The sequence below is a fragment of the Martes martes genome, assembly GCF_963455335.1.
Source record: "Martes martes genome assembly, chromosome: 9".
Classification (NCBI taxonomy): domain Eukaryota; kingdom Metazoa; phylum Chordata; class Mammalia; order Carnivora; family Mustelidae; genus Martes; species Martes martes.
In genome coordinates, this window is record NC_137896.1 from 104,729,730 (window position 1) to 104,743,118 (window position 13,389).

Sequence of the window (13,389 nt, forward strand, 5' to 3'; positions counted from 1 at the left end):
GGCCAGGGCAATTCCCCCAAATATCCCTAGAACGTCCTATCATTTCTTATGACATGCACGAGGCATTTTATGCAGTGTTTCCCTTGAAGGGTGCTATTGGCATTCAGGGTGAAGCAATTCTTGACATATGGGGCTCTTTGTAGGACACAATTTGTCCACTAAACGCCATCAATGCCTCTCAGTCATTTTGGCAACCAAAAAATACTACCCTTTGTAGAAAACCACTTTTTAAGCCTATTTGCTTTTGCACAAACTTGTTCTCCCAGTGACCACCGTCAAATCTTTAGTATAAGGCAATGCGGAATAAAGAAAAGAAAGCAGGTTTATAGTGTTTTTCATCTCAGTGAAAGATTCTACCAGCCACCCAGGAACCAAAATCAGCACCCAGGAGCCATCCTGGATGTCTCACTCTCCACACACAACCAATTGTTGAGCTCTTTTCACTTCCTAAGAATCTCAAGCCTGTGTCTCTTTTCCACCCATATTATCTTCTTGCTGGTCTGCAGCAGCCCTACACCAGCTCTGACTCCCTTCTCTCTTTTTTTTTTTTTTTAAGTCAATCTTGATTTTACTTTCTTTTTTTTTTTTTAATTTTTAAATTTTTAAATAAACATATAATGTGTTTTTATCCCCAGGGGTACAGGTCTGTGACTCGCCAGGTTTACACATTTCACAGTACTCATCATAGCACATACCCTCCCCAATGTCCACATCCCCACCACCCTATCCCGTCCCCACTCCCCCCAGCAACCCTCAGTCTGTTTTTTGAGATTGAGTCTTTTATGGTTTGTCTCCCTCCCGATCCCATCTTCTTTCATTTTTTCTTTTCCTACTCCCCCAACCCCCCCATGTTGCATCTCCACCTCCTCATATCAGGGAGATCATATGAAAAATGTTGGTTAGATGCCACGAAGTAGGTGGCAATTCCTTAACCATATGCGTGTTGTCAGGCCCAAGGGCCTCTTCCATCCTTGTCAAGGGGAGTGCTAACCTTCTCTCCTTTCATACAACACTCTGACTCCCTTCTCATTGGGCCCTAATGAGTGGTTGCTAAGTACCAATCTAACCTGTTCCTTCCCAAAGTCTCAAACCATTCAAAAGTTCCATTGCTCTGGGAGCTCCTAAAGTGATCTAGGAGACCCTGTGGGGTCTGGGCCCTACAGCCTCTCTGGCCTCATCTTGCACCTTGCCTCCCCTTGCTCCCTGCACTCTGGTCACTTGGGCCTTCTTTCAGACTCGCTTTCATCCTGCCCACTCCCACCACAAGGCCTTTGCACATCCTCTCCTCATCCTCATCTTCATCCAGTTGGCTGCCATCATGTTTCAGCTCACATCACTTCCTCAAGGAGGCCTTCTCTGATACACTCAAGTGTCCTTACTGGACGTTTTAGTGGAACTTGCCACTGTTGAAATTTTACATCCTCTGGGATGACTATTTCATGTCTACTCCTCCATAGATCGTCAGCTCCATGAGGATGGAGCCATGGTTTGCTCGCCATTGTTTCCCCAGGGCCTGGTGCTAGCCCTGGACACAGTTAAGTACTTGAATATGTATTGAATGAGTTTAGTTGGAAGACAAGTTTAAATCCTGGGTTGGGCATTTGAACCTCTCTGGGCCTCATTTTCTCCTCCATGTATAAAACAGTCATGATAATACTCCTTCACTGGGCTTTATGAAGAATTGGGTAACAGATTAAACTCTTGTGGGCACATAGGCTCAGTGCACGCCGGGGTCGCCATCATCTCACTCATCTTCTCTGTGCTGAGTGCATTTGAGGAGAGTGGGAACAGCTTGTGATCCTCTGGGCACCGACGAGGAGCAGTGTGGCTTGGGAGAGTGGCTGGTGGCACTGAATCAGAAACCTCTGAAGAGGCGGCCGGGTGTTCCAGGCCGAGGAAGGCTATGACCCACCCACCCATTCGGTGAGGCATGAGGCTGTTCTGGGATTATAATGGAGCCCCCTGAGCTGGCTGCCGAGGGCTCCCTGTGCTGGACAAAGCCAGCTCCATTCACAGGCGGCTCATTCGCCACCACCCGCTCTGAATGCTCTCTTTGTTTTGGGGGGAGGGGGTTGGTTCTGCAGAGGGTGCCAAAAAATTGAATGATTTATCAGTGGTATGCAGAACTCAATTCCTCTGTCTGGACAAATGGGTCCCTCCCCCACTCCTTGTCTGCCAGAAAAGCGATACTGGGGCCATTCCTCTTCCCCATTTCACTCCTCACCAAGATTCTACTTCCCCCAAATGAATGGCAAGCAGCTTTAGTTTAGGTGACGAGCAATACTGTTATCAGTTGGCTACCTGAACAAACTTTTGGCTTCAGATTTTCCCTGATCTCCCAGCCTGCGGCTGGCTTGTGTCATAATGTAGTTCACGATATAAACCATCGAGCCACTGGGGGCCAACAGGCATGTAGTTCAAATGGCTTTACATTCATTTTGGCCTCTGAGCAAATGCCTTTAATTTTTGTATGTGATACGAAATTCCTGACCTAAAGACTGGGCTACAGACCAACAATTTCTGTCTTCTAGAATTTCTAAACGGCATACCGCCCTTGATCTTAAAATTAGTATAACGCTTTTTGCTTTTCAAAGCATGTTAACCTCTACATCTTGATATTCCCAAGACCATGCTGGAAGGTTGTGAGGACAGGTACTTTGTTCCGGGCTCTGCCTTTACTAGCTGTGTGACCTTAGAGGAAGTTGTGTGCTGTTTCTGTGCCTCGGCTTCCTCGTTGGAAAAGGGGAAGGGACAGAGCACCCACTTCATGGAGTTAGAGTGTGAGGATTAAATGAGTTACCAGATGGGAAGCATTTGGGCCATTGGCAATGCTCGATGAACGGTAAATATTCCCATTACTATAACTGCTGTTATATCCTGGGTGCCCGCCTGGAATTGTTTTAGAATAAAGCTCAGCTTCCTAAATAATCTGGAGAAGTTTCTCCTTTCATTGTAAGAGTATTCCCAGAGCACAACAGCTCTGTTCTTTCCATTACTACTTGTTTTTTCTATACTCTCTCACACCCTCGGCCCCACCCAAGCTTTGCTGACTGTTCCCTTTGTAGTCTTCTGCCAGCTCCTGTTTTCTTACCTCTTACTACACTAGAAACCACAGAGTGCTAGAACATGATACTGACCTTCGACTTGACACATTTATCCTTTCTACAGCGTATGCATGTTTTTTTGTAGCCACTGAGATCTTTTAAATTGGCTGATATTTTGAGAATGAATAACTTAGATGTTCCTTGACATTCTGAATTATTCTTTACTGGCTCCTGGCCATTCCACTCACTGGGAAACCTCGGGGCAGACTGGTTCAAGGTGCATTGAGAAATACCAGGATGTACTGCATGGAGCTATCAGGGTTAACAGGAATATCTTGGCAACAGGCACGTGAGAATGCTGATCTTCTGTGGGTGTTATTACATACATTCCAACCAACACACAAAATAGCTTCCTTTATTGATTTGGGATTAAAACACCAGCAAGTTATTTTCTAAACAGAAAGAATATGGGTGTTTATAAAACATCAAAACCCCACAGCGTGGAACCAACCATCTTGAAGGCAGTACCTGGCAGATATCAGGAGACAATGTGGGAATACAACCGTTACTATGCAGTGCGGGGTCTCAAATATTGATCGGCATCAACTCCGGGGACATAAATTTGTCATTTATTTTTGCTGTGGGGAGGGTGTGGATACAACCGAAGCCCACAAGACCGGCATCTAAAACCCCTTGCGACTTGAGTTAAATGTGGGGCCAGGTTCTCCTCCCCAGATCTTCCTGGTATGCAGGGCAGGAACAGCATCATTATTTCCAAAACAACCAAACAACCACACCTACAACTCTCATCACTTTCTTAAGCCTCCTCATCAGGATGCCCAGGATTTTGAAAGAAGGGCAAAATCCACCACTCCTATCTCCAGAATCACAAGTGTTAGAGCTGGACTGCTCCACAGTCCCTTCCTGTCCGACCCTGGCAACGAGCCTTGACTGTGATGACCCCACTTTGCAAAACCGCAAACACAATTCAAAAAAAAAAATCCCTTTGTCATCTTTGAAAAGAGAATACAGAGGCATTAACAGACCGAGTTGAAAAAGCACAGTTACACATGGTGGCTAAACCTTCTTTTCATTCGACAAAACAAGTGGCTTCCTTTAGAAACAGTCATTGTTCATCTCAGAAATCGCCCCTCAAAGATTGTCCTCATTAAGGGTTTTACAATATTGCTTCCAGGCATGAGAAGCTCATTAGATGCTAGCTATTTCATTAATTTTAGTAAATATGTTATCTCAATTATGAAACAGATCACCATTGACTTAATATTTGTTTGTGAATCAATGCTAATTGTTTGGATAGTATTGGAGTTTTCTTTCAGGTACATAAAAACAGCTATATTATGTTCTATTTCATATATTATACGAAAATAGGGCTAAATTGAGAAAATGGAAAATAAGCAACCTGGGTATATCTTCAAACACAGAAGGTCTGAAAAATTAGATCCTAACATACGAGAAGTTACCTTCACAGTACTTAGGATAACATGAAGTGCTATCTGCTCGGAGGTGAATTAAGCCAACCATTCAACAAGGAAACCAGTTTACAAGGAATGTGCTGAGAGTCGCTCACAAAAAGGAATAAGCTGGAATGGAGGTATTCTCTGGTTCTCTTTTTCAGTTCCAGTGTTGATACAAAACACAACCTCACAGGCCCTGTCTAGTCTCAACTCTAGCTACAAGATCGTCCTGTAACATCCGTTTCCCTGGGCCCTCCTCAGGTCATGCTAAGAGTCGGGAGAGGAAAACCTCAGAAGGCACACCCTAGATTAGGCCCTACAGGTTGGACCCCATCCTGATGAGCCCTTCAGGTGCTCCTTAAAGTTATCATAGCCACGGGCAAGGTGAAGGGCACACATACCACTGATGCATCTGGAAATTAAACTCTTTGGCAGCCTGAGGAATCAGAAATACCTTCTCCCTTCTTTTAATGGCCTTTACATTAATGTGCCTCCGCCAATGGGGCACAGGGCAGCTTTTTCACTTGGGTCAGAAGGTTGTGGAATTCTTCCACTGCTTGCGAGTGTGCCACGGGGTTTAGCACCAGGTGCTGGAAGAGATTGACAGGCTCGGCACTCCGAAACGTCTTGGGGATCGGGATGGTCAGGGGCAGGAAGGTGTTGCCAATGAGGAAATGGTGGAGGGACCTCTGCTGGAGGCCCCGGCCGAGGAACCAGAGGATGTCCTGCAGCCTCTGGGACAGCATGCCGTGCTGCCAGTCCGTCAGAGGCAGCCGCAGCAGCAGGTGCATGAGGGCTGTTTTGAAGTGGTAAGAGGTAAGGACGGGGCGGGATGCTCCCTGGGGTAAGCTCTGAAGGTCCCGAAGACTTAAGATGATCTGGAGGCACTTGAGGTGACAGGTGTTCTCTGGAGCAAAACGCCCAACCAGCTTCAGGAACAAGTGTTCACAGGCTGCAAAGGACTCGGGCCAGTCCACACTGGTGAGCGGTTCCTGGTCAGGAGCCTGACTTACCAGATAGACCAGGGTGTCTTCCCGTTGCACCCCCAGGACCAGGCGGATAGAGAGAAAGCGGCCTGAGCGGTAGTCCAGCCTGAGCTTGCAGGAGTTGGTGGACGGTGGGAGGCTGAGCTTGAAGTCATACTTGTGGGCCACAAGGGCCCAGGCACTGCCCACCATGTTCCGGAACCACTGTACGGTCTTGCACACATCCAGGTGGGAGCCTGTGCAGAGAGCCACCTTGATGGAGCTGCTGCACTTGCTCAAGATGGCCGAGTGATCCCTGTGGTGGTGCACCAGGCACAGCACGTCCCCCAGAAGCTTCTCGCGCTTGCACACACATTCCGACTCCACGAGCACACAGCCACAGCGGCAGCCGAGTGCCGGATCCCTCATCTCCAGCACGAACATAGTGCCCTGCGGAGGAATGATGGGTACCAGAATATCAAATTTCTGGGTCTCGTGGAGGGTTCCCCATTTCTCAAAGGCCGCCCCGATGCCCAGGCAGTCCTCCAGCTGTGGCTGAGCCTCCCGGCGGCTGAGCGCCCGACAGGCCTCGATGAGGTCATCCACGAAGCTCTCCACGAACTCACAGGTGCAGGGCAGGTCACGGGTGACATTCTGGACATAGTGTTTGTAAAAGGAATCCAGGGCCTCCCGCGAGGGGAAGTCAGTGAGCCAGTTGTAGGAGGTGACAGGCACAACACGGACTTCCTCCTCCTCCTCGTCGCTGCTGGAATCAAAGGCCGGCTCATGCTGCATGTTCTGTCGCAGGAGCTCAAAGACGAGAAAAAGGCAAAAGAGGCCAGCATTCCACAGGTTTCCCAGCATCCAGCTCAGCGGCCCCTCCTGGCCACTGGCCTGGAATGGCCACCCCATGTCTTTCTTCCCTAGCACTAACTGGTCACTGGAGGTGTCTCCTCTCCAGAAGTTCTCTGCCTTCTGCTTCTGCTCAGCAGCTCGCTTTCTCTCTTCAAACTCTATCTCCAACTGGCGCATCTCCTCGCTCATCCGCTTCTCCAGCTGCCGACTTCTGGCTAGTGTGTCTAGGTCCATCCGGTCACTGACCATCAGGGGGTGGTGAACTACATACATGACTGCCAGGAACACGAGGCTTATCAGAGCCATGGAGGCCTCTGCATCTGGAGAAGTAGGAGGGTGGGAGTCAGTAGTGATCTTCACCATTCATTTGTTCGCCATTGCATATCCCCCAGCACCCTGGAACCCCAAATCCTGGAAGTTAACTACTCAGGAGAAACAGAAAGCTCACAGAGCTAGGCTTGGACAGAGCAAGGGTCTGCCCAGGAGGTGGTCTGGGAGAAAGGGAGTCAGCGGGAGATGCCAATCAGTCTTTCTGCTTTCCTTCCACATGGTGTGGGTGGTCTTTAGGCCTCCAGAGTATGGACACAGCACTGTTTTCATTCCTGTGTAGGAGGGGGAGGGGGACCCTCGTAGGAGGGTGGCCTCACCCGACTCATCAGTCCACTGTGGGCACCAGGTGTGCCCTGCTGATCCCAGAGGCTCCCTTCCACAGGCAGAAAGCACTGATCTGCCTGGGCAACACCTTTCCTCTTGCCAACCAGCCAGCCCCTAGCCCCAGCTATAGCATCCCCCTCCCTCTGTGACTTCACAATCCTCATTCTGTCACCCTCTGTCATCAGACCGCTTGGCCTCTCCTCCCTTGTGCCCAGTAGGGCAACTCCCAGTGGGCGCCAGAGAAGCACAGTGCCACCAGCCCGCTCTCCACAGCTTCCCGCTGTGTTCTCTGAGGTCCTAAGGCGGCTGCGGATGCGCTGTCGATGGGCCAGGCACAGAGGCAGGCATGGCTGCACCTCTCAGCCCAGGAAAGTTCGCGAAGAACCTGGTGCCCAAAGCCACTTGACAGCTTGCAGTAGTCGGATCCTCTGCCTCTCCACCCAACACGAGGCCGGAAGCTTCTCGTATTCACCCCACAAGCTACTGGCTTACCGAGATGATGAAGGACTATGCCGTGTGGGCGCTGAAGCCAGGTGGGGGATTCTCCTCCCTCTGGAACTTGTCCTTGCTCAGTCTCACCGCCTGCTCCAAGAGCCCTGTTAAAATTTACAAGGTACCTAGCGGCTGTGGCTCAAAGCAGGGTGACCCCCCCCATTCATAACTTTCCCAAATTCCACGCCCAGAGATCTGAACTCTCATCCGCCTGCCCTCCCGGGGGTGTCTCCCGGGACCTGGGGCCAGGTTACTCACCGTCGGTGTTAGCTGGAACACGGTCTTAAAGAGACAGCGCGGCCTGACTGCCCCCGCCTTTTGGCCGGCGCGGTGGGGGCTCCGGGTGCCTCGCCGGGGCCGCCCGAGGGAGTGGCCCCGCTCCCCTCTCCCGGGGGACGCACCATGTCGTCGGGGGGTCAGAGGGTCCGAGGGTCTGCGCGCGGCCCTCCCCGGATCCCCACTCCGCGCCGCGCGCCGCTCCGAGGGCTGCAGCCCCGCACCGCGGCTCCCGCCGTCCAGGCTCCACCCCGCCCAGGCTCCTCCCAGCCCAAGCCCGCCGCCGAGCGCGCCGCGGGAGCGCCGCCCTGGGGCCCCTGTGGCCCGGGTGGCGGAGGCGCGCTTTTAGTGCGCCACCCGGGCTCCCGCGGGGTTGTGGCCCCGCGCTCGCGGCCGAGGGGGGCTCGCACGCTGCAGCTGCTCGGTCTCCCGGGGGTGGCGCCAGGGGCAACCGAGGGTATACTTACTGGGAATTTGGAATCCGCCGTACTGAAACAGTGACGGGGATGGTGGCATCACTAGGAATTGACCGGGGCAGAGGGGCGTCATTCCCTCCGGGCTGGTCCTACGCAAAATGGCACAGGAGCTGGGGTGTGTCGTCAGCGTCCGTACTGTGCCTCATCCCCAGCCCACGCCCAGACTCAGGTGTCTCTCCCCACCTCCTTCCTATCAAGCGGCTGTCCTGAAAGGCCAGACGGCACGCGAAGACCTGGCTTGAGGCCTTACTTCTCGCTCACTAGCTCCGTAGGAGTAAGAATCCTAAACCTCCAGGGTAGCTCTGCTGATGAGAGGTGGGCGTATACAGGAAAAGTTCATGAAGTGTGGAGACTGGACAAGCCTTATGATCCAGTAAGATAGCTCCACAAAAAGGGTTTCCGGAAAGGATCTTCAGAGTATAACAAAGAGCCCCCAGCCCTCCTGTCCTGTGTCAGCTAACCAAGGAGAAAAGGGAAAGTGCTATCTTTTCATACTTACTAGCTAAAGTCCTTCTGCTGAAAGACAAATTTCAGCCTTCCTTATCCAGTGGCAACGCAGGGGGCGGGGGGCGGGGGGGGGCAAACAACTTGGACAGTGCTTCCAAAAATACTGACTTATTTCACTGTAGGAGGGGGAAAGACTATCTGGCTAGCCATGACCGAGGTTCCAAAGTTTTTTATTAACTTAGGGGCTATTACCGCTAAGCATTAGCAAAATCATGCCGTGACAATGAAATTCTCTTTATTTCTTAGCTTATTCCAATGCTGAGATGGAAAAACATACATTCCAGAGTGTGCAAACGATGCTGTTGGAACCCATGTGTTTAGGGGTGCCTGGGTGGCTCAGGTGGTTAAGGGTCTGTCTGCCTTCAGCTCAGGTCATGATCTCCAGGTCCTGGAATCCAGCCCTGTGTTGCGCTCCTGGCTCAGCAGGGAGTCTGCTTCTCCCTTTCCCTCTGCCTGTCCCCCTGCTCATGCTCTCTCTCTCTGTATCTCTCTGTCTCAGATGAATAAATAAAATCCTAAAAAATAATAATAAAGCCATGCATTTAAAGGTGTATGTGTTCAAATAAGGGTTTGTTTCAAAAGCAATTGGCACGTTAAAAGACATTTGCTAGTTCGTGCTCATGAAGTTGGTTACTATAGCAAATAGACTCCAGGCTAGAGAACTATAATCCATGTAAAAATCACACTTAAATTGACAAGAAGCCCTCTAGCAGCGAATATTTCTTGGCCTGTTTTTGGTGATTTTTTTGCTTTGGCATGACGTGAAGAGATATGTTGGCTTAGTAGGATTATAAGAAAACCAAGTCATTTGGACATCCTGGCCTTCATGCTATTGGTGATGGTACACAAATGACATGAGTAAACTGTAGCAGTGGCCACTCATTTTAACAACTGAACTCCTCTGTGGTGGCATTTATCCTTGTCAAGCAAGGAAACATCGTAGTTCCCCCCAGATAACTTTATTTTTATCATTAAAAAATAAGTACATATGGGACGCCTGAGTGGCTCAGTGAATTAAAGCCTATGCCTTCAGCTCAGGTCATGATCCCAGGGTCCTGGGATCGAGCCCAGCATCAAGCTCTCTACTCAGCAGGGAGCCTGCTTCCTCCTCTCTCTCTGCTTGCCTCTCTGCCTACTTGTGATCTCATCAAATAAATAAATAAAATCTTAAAAAAAAATAAAAAAAAAATAAGTACATAGAAAGAAAGTACCTGCATAATCTATATACTATTCTGCCTCTTGGTATGCAAGACCTAAAATTTAAGACTGTTAGTGTTTACTGGGGCACCTGATTGACTTGGAGGAACTTGCAGCTCTTGGTCTCAGGGTTGTGATTTTGAGCCCCACATTGTGTGCAGGTAGAGATTACTTAAAGAACAAAAAAGACAGTGTTTTGGTGAGAACAGTTGCTCAAAGCCTTGAAAACACTGGGAGAAATATCAGTAATCAATCTTAAAAACAACTCACGTGATTCTGAGTGATTTTCTTTTGCTCGATGAATCAGTAAATGTTACTACTGCTCAGTTGTTGCTTTTTATTCAGGAAGCCAATGCAGAGTTTGCAATTACTGAAGAATCAGACTTTATGCATAGTCTGCATGAGACAACTAGAGGCAAGAATATTTTAAAAGAAGCTGAGAAAACAATAATTCAGTACAACCTGACATGGAATCTACTAATATATGCTACTACCAATGGTAATAAAAGTATATGTGAGGGAGAAAAAGGCTTAGATAGGGAAATCTACAAAGTTTGTGAAAATTTCAGGTGTTTAAGCCTGTGGTTGGTTATTCATCGTATTATTCATTGGCAGATACTTTGTGGAAAATACTTGAATCTGTTATGTATTCATGAACCAATAATGTCAATGGTGAACTTTCTTAATTCTCACGGACTTAAAAATCATCAGTTCTGGGAATTTTCATCAGAAATAGACACTGAGGGGCACCTGGGTGGCTCAGTGGGTTAAGCCTCTGCCTTCAGCTCAGGTCATGATCCCAAGGTCTTGGGATCAGGGAGCCTGCTTCCCCCACCTCTCTCTCTCTGCCTGCCTCTCTGCCTACTTGCAATCTCTGTCTGTCAAATAAATAAATTAAATCTTTAAAAAAAGAAGAAATAGACACTGAGTATCTTGACTTGACCAACCATCATTATCAGTTTTCCATCTTTTTGAGCTTGAGGCTGAGATTAAAATTTTTCTACACAAGAACTGCTTTCAACTACTCTTAACAAACACTGAATGACTTTGGAAATTAGCTTTTGGTTGCAGACTTGATACTGGGGTTTTTTGGGTGGTTTTCCTGTGTGTGTGTGTGTGTGTGTGTGTGTTTTAAGTAGGCTCTGCGCCCAACATGGAGCCCAATGTGGGGCTTGGACTTATGACCCAGAGATCAAATCCTGAGCCAAGACCAAGAGTCAGACGCTTAACTGACTGAGCCATCCAGGTGGCCCTTGATACTGTTTCTTAATGAAGTTGATGTAAAATTACAAGATAAAATCGTGTTTATATGTAAAATTTATTCTCTGATGAAATCATTTTCATAAACTTTGAATCACAAGTAATATCAAGCTGCTTTTTAAAACTTCCTGTCCTGTCAAAAATAAAACAAGAAGCAAGATATCCATTCCTACATACATTTGAAGCAGATATATTTTCTGAACTCAGACCACATACAGTTCCAGCAGAGTTTGTCAGACGTCAGCGCAAGTGGAAAGAACACCTCCATATTTCAAAATCCATTTAACTGTGTAATCTTTTCAGTAACTATACTGAAAAAACATTTTCAAAGAGGCAATATGTAATAAGTCATTACAGACCAGCACTAACAGTTGAACATTTGCAATTAATTTGGGTGATAGGAAACATTAACCTTGGACCCTAAGTGACATGTTATTTCCAAAAAATAAAAGAATCCCATTCTTTTCATTAGCAGCTCCATATTACAATAAATAAATAAATAAACAAATAAAATGCACTCGATTATTATTACATCATGAATTTTGTCAATAAAATTTTGTGGAAATTTATTTTCTCTCATTATGTAAATGCCTACATAATTCTCACTTCTGCCTCTTTGGCTGGGAAACACTGAAACATTTACTCTCTGGCCATTTACAGAAAGAGTTAACAGTCCTTTGTTTCTAAGCAGTGAAATGTGCACATTTCCCCAGAAATTCATTTTTTTAAAAAGATTTTTTATTTATTTATTTGACAGACAGAGATCACAAGTAGGCAGAGAGGCAGGCAGAGAGAGAGAGAGGAGGAAGCAGGCTCCCAGGACCCTGGGATCACGACCCGGGCTGAAGGCAGAGGCTTTAACCCACTGAGCCACACAGGCGCCCCCAGAAATTCATTTTTAAAGTTTTATCTTTTTGTAAAAATGACACATGCTCAGTGGAAAAATGCATATTACATAGGAGGAATAGGAAGAGAAGCTACCCTCATACCCCACAACCCAGAGATAAGTGTTAGAGATTTTGGGAGTAGCTTCAAGACGTGGTTTGTGACAGAATACCCAAAAATGTGCCCCTTGGAGAACTAGTTGCTCAAGCTGACCCTCCACAAACAGATTTGTATAATGTTTCTTGACAACTTTAAAAAAAACTCGTAAACACAGGGCGCCTGGGTGGCTCAGTTGGTTAAGCGTCTACCTTTGGCTCAGGTCATGACTCCAGGATCCTGCTCAGCAGGGAACCTGCTTCTCCCTCTCGCTCCGCCACTTCCATGCTTGTGCTCGCTCTCTCAGATTCATAAATAAAATCTTTTAAAAAAAACCCTCATAAACACAAAACAAAAATGATCATTGCGACAAGTTTGGAAAACATAATAAAGTTTAAAAAATCAGTTTTTAAAAAAATCACCTTTACTCCTGTGGTATCCCCAGTTAGGATCCCCAGGAGGATGTGGTGGCATACTCATGTTGGTAACTGAGGAGAGTTTAATCGAGGAACAAAAGAGTTCCAGGGTTTGGGGAAAACTGCAAGGACATTTACTGTTCCTGGAGCTGGGCCAACAGGGAGCCTACGTCTGGGTAAGGGTGAGGAGGAGGGAGTGATTTGTTACCAAAACTTCAAGAGAGTAGCTATGTGGAGAGGATGTCTGATAAGAAAATGTGGTCTTCAGTTGAGAGGATGAAGTCAACCCTGTGGGACACCACAGGAAGAGAGCTGAGTTCTCTCAAAACTCATTTCCTGCTGAAGCCTCTCATTGGCCAAAACCAACTGGAAGCCAGAGAACAAGGGAGCCCCTTGATTCAGTCCTTCTGGGTCAGCGCATGGCCCTAGGGCACAGAGCAAGAAAGAGAAAGAGAGGAGAGTGTCCGCAGGGGCAGAGAGAGATGCACACATCTGCCAAAGGTCCCCAACCTCGTCTCCAATGAGCACCAGTCTGTGAGCTCACACTCAGAAATAAACTGCCTCAGCTCCGCACAAAACACATTTGGAACCCCACTGCTCAGACCACTGTGCTCTTCTCCTCCAAAAAGAATCAGAACTCCTCTGATGATGATGGCACAAGAGGTCAGGACATCCAAAAAGTCAGGTGAGCCTATGACATCCACTGATGTTAGAAAGTAAAAAAACCATTATTAGACCTGTCTCAGGTGCTGTTAGAAAAGGTGCAAAGGGGCCACACAGAGAGACCGCCC

At 47.8% G+C, this 13,389-nt stretch overlaps 1 protein-coding gene across 1 annotated transcript; it reads right to left on the minus strand.

The window, feature by feature from the left end:
• Positions 1-3,444: 3,444 nt before the first annotated feature.
• Positions 3,445-8,009, minus strand: ITPRIPL1 (ITPRIP like 1). The gene is made up of 3 exons (XM_080814463.1): positions 7,744-8,009; positions 7,486-7,589; positions 3,445-6,659 (listed from the first exon to the last, which is right to left on the minus strand). Exon 3 carries the CDS (start codon positions 6,643-6,645, stop codon positions 5,002-5,004), a length of 1,644 nt encoding a protein of 547 aa, XP_080670589.1. The 5' UTR covers positions 6,646-6,659; positions 7,486-7,589; positions 7,744-8,009; the 3' UTR covers positions 3,445-5,001.
• Between the last annotated feature and the right edge of the window lie 5,380 nt (positions 8,010-13,389).

Bases quoted from the DNA above. Each gene is read 5' to 3' on its own strand.
- ITPRIPL1 (XM_080814463.1), bottom strand. From the start codon at position 6,645: ATGGCTCTGATAAGCCTCGTGTTCCTGGCAGTCATGTATGTAGTTCAC.